General features: G+C 33.1%; 1 protein-coding gene across 1 annotated transcript; it reads left to right on the top strand.

Moving 5' to 3' along the window:
• The first annotated feature begins 597 nt into the window (after positions 1–597).
• On the top strand, positions 598–2,511 carry LOC111396558 (WUSCHEL-related homeobox 4-like). Its single transcript, XM_023022969.1, has 4 exons — positions 598–796; positions 890–1,198; positions 1,754–1,830; positions 2,073–2,511. Coding segments are annotated over exons 1-4 (741 nt in total). The 5' UTR covers positions 598–795; the 3' UTR covers positions 2,427–2,511.
• Positions 2,512–11,331: the final 8,820 nt, after the last annotated feature.

The following is an 11,331-nucleotide window of genomic DNA, read 5'->3' as shown; positions in this document are numbered from 1 at the left end:
TTGGTGGAGGGTTAGTCTAGAAATTCATTTACCAATTAATGGATTAAAATATTTTCTTCTCTTATAGTTGCAATAGTCAAAATTGTTTAAGTCGACTATATGTGTTTCCACCTAAATTTACACACACTTTACTTCCTAGTAGGAATGTACTACAAAATAATGAGGCTGAGTTGCAAAGTGTTTGGAGGCAAATTTCGAAATTATATGGGAAGGTTAGAAAGATGAGAAATAAACGAGGTTATTTGAGCAATCAAGAAAAAGCGAAGGAAATGTAAGTTGAGAGAGAGGAATGGAATGGAATGAGAAGCAATGTGGAAGACAGAGGACAGAGGTAGGCCGACTAGTAAATGAAAAAGAAGGGGAAAAACAATGTTAGTGCAAAAGAGAGACAAGACATTGAAATCTTCTCATAATCTCATCATTGTCACGTCGCTTTTAGCTTTCCTTCTCCCAAAATCTCCAAGAATTTCACGCCTTCTTTTTCATTTCAATTCCTTCAACTTTATAACTTTGCCTCTGTCTTGTTCTCTCTCTCTCTCTCTCTCTCTCTCTGTATGTTTGTGACAAGAGAACATATAGCGTGGTCAACCTACTAAACATTCTGCTTGTTCATCCTCTCTTTTTTCGACCATGTTAAGTCTTTGTCTCTTCAATTCAGAATTTCTATTATTTCTTGGGCATTGAGAATCCACTTTACCATAACAACTAGCCACTTAATACTTCACACCCACGCAGAGAGCATTTAGTAAATCCAAATAGACGAGTTGGATTTATCGTGAACAAGGGTTAAATTTGAGTATGATCATATTTTGTTCTTGTTCGTGCTATTTTTCTATCTCTTGATGAATGGATATTTTTGACAAGTTATATGTATAACTCTTGTCTGCAGTGGCAGATTACCAAGTTAAGAAAGACACAAGCACAGAGCCTGCAGTAACCAGGTCAAGATGGAATCCAACATCGCAGCAATTACAGGTACTTGAAGGAATATATAGACGTGGTATCAGAACACCATCGGCTGAACAAATCCAGCAGATTGCAGCAAAACTTTGTCGATTTGGTAAGATCGAAGAGAAAAATGTGTTCTATTGGTTTCAAAACCACAAAGCAAGAGAAAGGCAGAAAAAACGTCGTCATCTAGAATCATTATCTAGAGCGAGGATACATGGTGTTCAGACCCTGGAAGCAAAACACACAGGTATTATTTCCTCGTCCTGATTCAAATATTATTGTGATACATTGAAGTCTATAGTTGGTGAATGGTGATCATCTTAAACCGTAAAACATATTGATCACTGTAAAACAAATTTTAAAATTCCTCTATTGGACGTCGTAGAAAGCCAAAATTAACGTAATGCTAGACAGTTTCTTATTTTTGATTCCAAATATTATCGTTTTTGTGTTTTGCACTGCTAGAGAAAGAAAAGTAAAAGAGTGAAATTGTCTCTTACGTAGAGATGTCAAGTGGGGTGTTCCGCTAGTTGCCAAATCCCCCAAAAGAGCTGAGCTGGCCTTTTTTTTTTTTTTTTTTTCGTGCGAGCCACTTGTCGTTCCTTTGGGTGGGGCAAGCCTAGCTGAGGTTTTATTAAGTGAGCCAAGTTGTGCTTGGTTCACCTCATTTGCAAGCATAAGCTAACTTGTTAGGTGGACCGAGTCAAGCCGGTAGTGGGTGAGTCGGGTTGCTCGGTTCTATTCGGTCCATTTAACACCCCCCTCATCTTAGGCGAACTAAATTTATGCTCTTGATTTGTAGGATTCAGCAAGAGAGATTTGGGAATTGATCATGCTAAGAAGTTGGCTACTCCTTCAAACTGCAGCACACTTTCAGAGGTCTAATGTGTTTCCCTTTCACTTTTTTACTTGGCTAACTAAATTCTCTAACAAGATGCAAACAACAATATTATGAGTTTAGTATATGATAAAGAGAGACAGCTTTTGTACAATGGAAAAAGAATTGATCTTAAAAGTTGCATTCTATACTTTCTGTAGGGGCTTCTTTCACATGTAAAAAGTCAGAATTTCTTGGGTGTAGTGCGAAAATCACCCACCTTTTATTTATTGCAATTTTTCAGGATTCTGTAGCAGTGCATCAGAGAGAATTGCACCAGACAACAGCGGAGAATCAAGAAACCTGGCCACTGGACTTGTATTCTTTTATGCCTCCCAACAAAATATTTACTACAAAGGATAATTCAAAGCCTTATGGTGCCCTAAAACTCAGCATGTCATTATTGCCTTCCAAGAATGATGATTTAATAAATATTCTTGACAATGAAGGTAAAGAAAATCTAACCCTTGAGCTCTTTCCAATATGGAGGAATGACCAGACCCTGGATGTCACTGCTAAGGAGGATATTGATGTTTCAAGCTTAAAAAATATAATTACTCGAAACGAATTTTTCGAATTTCTTCCTCCAAAAAATTGATAGCTTGAGGCTTTTAGGTAGTACTTGATAATCTAGGAGAAGAAATATGCGGAATTTATTTTCATTACATATATGTATCCACCGATTTCATGGTGTAATGGTTAAAAATGTGTAAGCGTATTATTGTTAGGTTGTTGCCATTGACCTTACCATGCAATTCTCGACACATCTTCGCAAAGATATACGTTGCCTTTGACACGTTAAATCTATTTTTTGTACATATTTAACTTGTAATTCAAACTCACTAAGTAAATTTTGATAGAATACATGTTTGATTATATATCATAACTAAATTTTTTATATAATTGAAAACGTTGTTTTATTTTTATTTTTTTTATTTTTTTTTTGAGATAAAAGGATCCTCTTATTTGTCACACGTCCCAGCTTCTCTAGCGATGTGGGTAAATGGCCATGTTGTTACAGGACCGACATGTTTATAAAAGTAGGTCAGATTAAAGTTAAACTCAAACACTTACTTTTACCAGTCATTTTACAACACCATTGTTGGAAAATGAATTAATCATTTCTTAAATTCATTCAATTGCATGTTCCACGATCAATTTTAAATAAAAATAAATTAGAATATAAAGCTACATATTTTACTTTGTAACATGTTTAGCACCAAAATAAATTAACATTAACTGATAGGTTCAATGAAATAAAGGGAAAAGGAACTTCTTTTGTTGGCATAACATTTAATACTACCACGTTTCCAAGTAGATGGGAACTAAACACATGGTTCCATGCACCATTATGTTACTCAAGCTACTAAATTATAGAAAATTAAGTGAATAATGGCTAGTGCACCTTTCACGTAGCATTCAGGGGATGATATGAAACTTTTTAATGCAATCCATGGTTTTGTTGGAGATGCTATTAGCTTTTAAACTTTCTTTCTGCAAATGATGTTGTGCGAAGTTATTTTTGGAGAATGTGTAGTCTTTCCTGACCATTTTTTTTATGACTTTCCTTTTTTTTAATTATTTTTTTTATAATCATTTCATACCTTTCGGCCTTAGTGATTCGACGGTGCCATGTGGAAGGATTGTCGCTCAATGAATAAAAGTTACTCTAGGAATAACAAGTCGATGTTCCCCAAGTTGAAAGTAGGGAAAATAATTTTTAAAAAAATATGAAAAATGAATTTTTTATAAAATGTGTTTTGAAATTGAGCGTGAGAAAGAAAATTTTCAAACAAGGACTGATTTTGGTAAAAACAAAGATTAAAAAAAAAAAAATAGGTTAGGCATCAAGACACGTGTTGTCATTTGAGTGGAACTTTTAAATAAAAAAGAAAAGTATAATAATTATTAATAAGAATAAGACTACTTGTACACCCAAAATGTGTACACTTTAGTTGATACTTCCCGTGTGTTAAAAATCTAACCATTGATTGAAAAAATTATTTTTTAAAAGAGTGATGCTACACATACATGGAGGGGGATCCACCTCGAAAAAATATAATTTATCCAAAGTGAGTCTCCTTCCATGTATGGGGGATGGATACCGTTATAGACACAGCATTATGTATAAGTAATATATTCCTTTTTAAAATCAACGTATTCAAAATTGCCCACACCATAGTGTAAACCAAGGTGTACAAATAGCATGACTCTATTAATAATGAAACAAATGACAATATGTCATTGATTGAGTGGACAATTCCTACCATGTATACATATATGATCATTTCATCGAAATTTTTCTAAAAATCACAAAGTCTAATAATAATTTAACTTATACCCAAGATTTTATAGCTCGAGAATTTTTTACATCAAATTGGTGTGTCATCAAGAATTTGACTTGCACCCACAAAATTCTCCATGAGTGATCTATTTATATTAGTGTTCTAAAATGCACACATATACTTCGTATATGCTGAGGACATTTTTTAGACACCTTGCATATGAGATATGCTTGTGATAATGTGATTTAACTGCATACGCATGCTTAAACGCCAAAATGCACACGCATTTGGACTAAGGCCCCGTTTGGTAGGGATTTTTTGCCCCAAAAAATTTGATTTTTTGACCATTATTTTACTATTCAAGCTGTAATTTTTGACTTCTTCTCTCACATGTGGACCCCACTTTTCTTCTAACGGTCAAAAAATCAATTCTCAAAATCCCTACCAAACGGGCCCTAAAAATTGTATGAAAATTAGTTTAGTGAAATCCAACCTATTTTTATAATTTAAAAAAAGTAGAAAATACACCTACTCAAAATTTTAAAATGTATTGTTCAAAAATTAGATTTGAAAGTTTTGTTTTCCGAAACTCAAATAACAATTTAAATATTAATAATATTTTAAAATTTAAATAATCTATATACCAACCCTACCTCACTTCATTCTTAATTATTTTCCTTTTCCTCTTGTCTCTACATCTCTCCGTTATCTCTCTTCTTTCTTTCCCTTTTCTCTCTTTGAATGCCAACTATTGATGATGGAGGAGCTGCTTCGGCCGACGGCAAAGGCTGCTGAGAGTTCATCACAAGGTCATCAATCGATGTCATTGCGAACGGTAGCGTCGCGACGTGCAGTCCATTGACACTGTCGTTCGTAGCAACATTGCAACCTTGCTGTTGCGGCATCGGTGATGTTGAAATCAACTGGTGTCGACTTGGGAAGGGGTTTCGAGTGTAGTTTCTTCCTCTTCCGATTTGCTTAGCCGAAGTTTTTGTGGTTGTTTTCACTTTAATTGTTGGCGGTTTACTTGTTTTCAGTTTGCAAATGGTTATTTTTAGTAGTGGTGGTAGTGAGGTGGTAGTGGTAATGGTGGTTTTTCTACAGTGTTGGTACGATGGTAGTGGTGCAAGTCGTTGTTGGTGGGTTGCAAATGGGGGTGTAGGTGGTTGTGCGTTTCTGTTGCTGGGTTGCAAATAGTGGTGACAGTGACAACGGTAGGTTGCAAATGATGGTAACAGTGTCAACCGTGACGGTAACTGTGGTGATGTGTTGTTGCTGGGGGGGTTGCAAATGGTGGTGGGGATGGCGGTGGCTGTGGCAATGGTTCCATCGTGGTGCGATCCTGTTGGTGTGGGTCGAGATTTGTGACCTTGTGACCGATTAAATGGTTAATAAGTGACTTATAAAATAAATAATTTGCGACCAACAAATCATATGTAATCTTAAAATTTGTTAATTTGTGACCAATTAATTTAATATTTTGCCCTTGTTTGAGCCCCATTTTTGTCATAAAAATGCGTTTAATAGTGAATTGAAGTGAAATTTGTGGTTTATAAATAAGGGAAATTTTTGGATTTACGTGTAATTGAAGAATGTATAATTGAAATAATATCAAAAAACTGTTAAAGAATGTATTCTTTTTAAAAAATAGAGCTCAAACAAGGGTTTTATGACTATAAAATAAGTTATGATCAACAACTTGTGACTGTTGTAAAATGAAAGTTTATTAGGGTTTAAAGGTGAATGACGATTACACTCCTGCAGCCCTAGAAATAATTACTGTTGTATTCCTGATTTTGCCCTATAAATACAGCATTTTGATTTTTAATAAAACATACACAAGTCTATTGATTTCTTTCTGTGCTCTTCTCTTTTCTTCACTTTCATAACACGTTATCAGCACAATAACTTAATTTTTCAAAGTTTAGAGAAGTTAATCAAATGGTAAATATCACGAAACTCGAGTTGCTGCACTTGATATATCTGACAAAAATTATCTATCATGGGTACTCGATGCTGATATCCATTTTGTCTCAAAAGGTTTGGGAGAAATAATAAAAGAAAGAAACAAAGAATCCCTGCAGGATCGTGCAAAAGCACTTATATTCTTTCGCCATCATCTTCACGATAGACTAAAAATTGAATATCTCATTGAGAAACATCCACGGGTTCTTTGAAAAAAATTAACTGAAAGATTTGATCATCAAAGGACTATAGTCCTTCCCAAAACTCATTATAAGTGGATGCACCTTCATTTGCAAGATTTCAAAATTGTTAGTGAGTACAATTTTGAATTGTTTAGAATATGTTCAAAATTGACATTGTGTGGAGAAAAAATCACTGATGAAAATATGATGGAGAAAACTTTTTCCACCTTTTACGCCTCGAATGTGCTCCTGCAGCAGTAATATCGTGAGCGTGGTTTCAAAAAGTACTCAGAACTTATATCTTGCCTACTTGTTGTTGAACAAAATAATGAACTACTGATGAAATATCACAGGTTATGTCTAACTGGTTCGGTACCATTGCCTGAAGCAAATGCAATATCAAAACAAAGATGTGGACATGGCTTTGGACATTGACGCGGACGTGCACGCTGAGTAAACCGTGGACGAAATAATCAACAAAGTTATCAACAACAAGGCAACAATTTCAAAAGGCACAAAACAAACGAAAGTAGTATATTCAAAAAGATACACGAAGAAAGTTATTTTAGATGTGGAATGAAAAGGCATTGGACACGTACCTATCGTATGGCAACACACCTTATGGATCTCTACAAAAAATAATCAAGGAAAAGGGAAAAGTGGAGACAAATTTTGCTAACTATGATGGTCTAATTGATGAGACACATTTGGATGTCTCTGATTTATTTGTTGATCCAAATGAAAATATTGACCATTTGATTGGGGATGGTGTGATGGAAGATATAGATTAGTTTTTTTTTTTTTTAATTTCTAGTATTTCCCTTTATTTTAGAAATTTAATTTGAAATATGTTTTTACTTTTCGCAAAAATTTTGAACTTTATTATGCATTGTTAATTTCACAGTATTCATTATATTATCATTTTAAATTTAAATTCAAGTTTTTTGTTTAATATATCTATTTTGTTATATTGATAGATTTATGATGGATTGTCAAGACGCCTACTTGGTTGAAAGTGCAACTACACATACTATTTTTCAAGACAAAAAAATTTCTTAGACTTAATATTGAAAGAAAATAATGTCAATACAATATCAGGTGCATTGAATATCATTGAACGCTTCGGAAGAGTTTGTATTATTTTACCAAATAATGCAAAATTATAAATTGACGATGCATTTTATTCTAGCAAGTTCAGAAGAAATTTGCTTAGTTTTAAAAATATTCGCTGCAATGGATATCATATTGAGATGACGCAAGAAAATAATGTTGAATATATTTGCATAACTTCTTTTATATTAGGTCAGAAGCAGATAAAAGAAAAATTTTATGCACTCCCATCTGGCATGTATTATATATTTATAAAAATGGTTGAATCGAATAATGTCACGAACCAGAAGTTCGATAACCTAAAAAGTTTTATACTTTGGCATGATCGACTTGGACATCCAGGCGCTATAATGATGCGTCGGATAATAAACAATTCACATGAATATCCTTTAAAGAACCAGAATATTCTTTTACCTAATGATTATCCATGTGTAACTTATTTGCAAGGTAAATTAGTCATTAGACATTCGACTACAAAAGTCAATATCGAATCTCCAACTTTCTTGAAAAGAATTCATGGAAATATATATGGGCCAATACACCCACCATGTGGACCATTTCATTATTTTATGGTATTAATTTATTCTTCTACTACGTGGTCACATGTTTGCGTACTTTCCACTAGGAATATAGCATTTGCTAGACTACTTGCTCAAAGTATAAAATTACGAGCGCTATTTTTTGATTACTCAATTAAAACTATTCGCCTTGACAATGTTGATGAGTTTAAATCACAAGCATTCGATGATTACTGTCTGTCAATCGGGGATTGTAATTGAACATTCAGTTGCCCATGTCCATACACAAAATGGTTTGGTAGAATCGTTTATTAAACGTCTACAACTTATTGCTGACCATTACTTATGAAAACAAAACTCCCAACTTCTGTTTGGGGTCATACTATATTACATGTTGTATCATTGGTTTGTATTAGACTAATTGCCTATTATCAATATTCACCTTTGTAACTAGCATTTGATCATGAACCTGATATTTTTCACCTACGGGTTTTTGGTTGCGCAGTCCAAGTCTCCATTTCACCCCCATAACATACTAAAATAGGTCCCCAATGAATACTTGGGATTTATGTGGGTTTTGATTTACCATCAATTATTAGGTATCTTGAATCTTTAACGGGTGATTTATTTACTGCACGTTTTACAAAATGCATTTTGATGAAATGACTTTGCCAACTCTGGAAAGGAAAAAACTACATTCTGAAAAACAGAGTTAAATTTCTTAAAATGAAACAACTCTATCTCATTTTGATCCCCGTAGCAATGAATGTGAGTAAGAGGTTGAAAAAATCACTCATTTGGAAAGGGTTACAAATCAATTACCTGATGTATTTGTTGACACAAGAAAAGTGACAAAATCATATGTTCCAGCAGAAAATATTCCAACAAAAATTGATATCCCTATAGGACAATCTGATGTAGCAAATGATCTCAAACACGCCAGAAGCGTGATCAACCAGTTGGTTCAAAAGACTCTGTACCTTAAAAAAGAAAAGTACATGAGAAAAACTAATCAAAAACTTCGGAAGAAGTCACATTAGAAAAGATTGTTCAATCAGATATTGAAAATACGGTTCCTGAAGAACCACAAGTGTCTGAGAATAATGAGATTTCAATAAATTATATATTATCTCATAAATTATGGGAATGAAATAATGTTATTATAGACAATATTTTCGCCTTTTAATGTGGCTCTTGATATTATGCAAAGTGAGGATTCTGAACCACAGTCGGTTAAAGACTGTGAAAATAGAAATGATTGGACAAAATAAAAAGAAGTCATACAGGCGGAATTGAATTCCTCGGAGAAACAATAAGTGTTTGGACCTATAGTTCGAACACCTGAAAATGTAATCCCTGTTGGATACAAATCGATTTTTGTACGAAAGAGGAATGAAAATAATGAAATTACAAGATACAAAACCCGACTAATAGCTCAAGATTTCTCACAAAGATCAGGAATTGATTACGATGAAACATATTCTCACGTAATAGATACCATCACTTTTAGATTTTTAATTAGTTTGACTATATTACAAAAGCTTGATATGCGCCTTATGGATGTACTCACTGGATATTTGTATAGTTCACTTGATAGTGACATATATATGGAAGTCCTTGAAGAACTTAAGGTACCAGGAACAAACGATACATGCCCGAGAACCAAGTTCTCAATTAAATTGCAAAGATCATTATATGGATTAAAACAATCCGGATGCATGTGGTATAATCGCCTTATCGAATATTTGTTAAATGAAGGTTATAAAAATGACTATATCTGTCCATGTGTTTTCATAAAGAAAACAAATAGTGGATTTGCAATTGTGACAGTTTATGTTGATGATTTAAATTTAATTGGAACTCCTGAAGAGCTCAACAAAACTACTTATTATTTGAAAAATGAATTTGAAATGAAGGATTTGGGAAAAATTAAATTTTGTCTCGGATTGCAAATTGAACATTTCGCAGATGGATTATTTGATCACTAATCTACGTATACAGAAAAAGTTTTAAAATATTTTTATATAGATAATGCACATTTATTGGCATTACCTATGGTTGTTTGATCACTTGATGTGAAAAATGATTCATTTCGTCCACTTGAAGATGAAGAAAATGTTCTTAGTTCTGAAATATCATATCTTAGAGCAATTACAGCATTAACTTATCTTGTAAATTGCACTTGACCTGACATAGTTTTTTCTATAAATCTCCTTGCAAGATATAGTTTTATACCAACTCAAAGATATTGGAATGGTGTTAAACATATTTTTCGTTACCTAAAGGGTACTATTGATTTGTAATTATTTTATTCTCAAAAGTCGGGATCTACTTTAGTAGGATATATAGATGCAGGTTATCTATCTGACCCACATAAAGCTAAATCACAAACAGGTTATATGTTTACACGTGGAGGAACGGCTATATCATGGAAATCTGTGAAACAATCCTCGACAGCAACTTCTTTAAATTATTCTGAAATTATTGCAAACCATGAGACAGGCTGAGAATGTGTATGGTTGGGAAATATGACCCATCATATCTAAGCATCATGCGGATTAATTTCAACAAATGATAGTCCAACAATTTTTTATGAAGACAGTACAGCTTGTATTGCACAACTCAGAGGAAACTATATTAAAGGTGACAGGACGAAGCATATTTCTCCAAAATTCTTTCATACACACGAGTTTCAAAAGAATGACGACATCGATATCCAACAAATTTCCTTAAGTGACAATGTGACCGATTTATTCACAAAAGCACTGCTAATATCTATATTTAAGAAATTAGTTCATGGGATTGGAATGCTTCGACTCAAAGATTTTCAGTAATCAATATTAGGAGGAGTAACTGTACTCTTTTTTCTTCGCTTAGATTTTGTCCCACTGGATTTTTCTAACAAGGTTTTAATGAGGCAATATTTATTTTTAGTACTCTAAAATAATTGTACTCTTTTTCATTCGTTTTGAATTTTTTCCCATTGAATTTTTATCAAACAAGGTTTTAACGAGACAGATATTTTGTAATGTGTTATTCAAGGGGGGTGTTGTAAAATGAAAGTTTATTAGGGTTTAGAGGTGAATGACAATTACGCCCCTGCAGCCTTAGAAATAATTACTGTTGTATCCCTGATTTTACCCTATAAATACATGAATTTGGTTATTAATAAAACATACACAAGTCTATTGACTTTTCTTTGTTCTCTTCTCTTTTCTTCACTTTCATAACAGTGACCAATTTTTTAATATATGATCAATGAATAAATTATAACCTATAAAATTTTTGATGTGTGATTGTAAAATAATTTGCTTTTTATAAAATTTTTGATCCATAATCAAGAAATCATTTGTGACCAAATGTGACCAAATTATATAAAATTGTGACTTTACTATATTTAATTAATAAAATATTAATTATTTCATAAATAAAAATTTAGTAAT

The sequence above is a fragment of the Olea europaea genome, chromosome 6 (genome assembly GCF_002742605.1).
Source record: "Olea europaea var. sylvestris chromosome 6, O_europaea_v1, whole genome shotgun sequence".
In the NCBI taxonomy this organism is placed as follows: Eukaryota; Viridiplantae; Streptophyta; class Magnoliopsida; order Lamiales; family Oleaceae; genus Olea; species Olea europaea.
The sequence above is the reverse complement of the archived record's forward strand: the minus strand, read 5'-3'. Positions and strand labels throughout refer to the sequence as shown.

Coding starts and splice junctions, on each gene's coding strand:
- LOC111396558 (XM_023022969.1), top strand. Junction 1,199..1,753: donor CCTGGAAGCAAAACACACAG/GTATTATTTCCT, acceptor CTTGATTTGTAG/GATTCAGCAAGAGAGATTTG. Junction 1,831..2,072: donor ACTGCAGCACACTTTCAGAG/GTCTAATGTGTT, acceptor GCAATTTTTCAG/GATTCTGTAGCAGTGCATCA.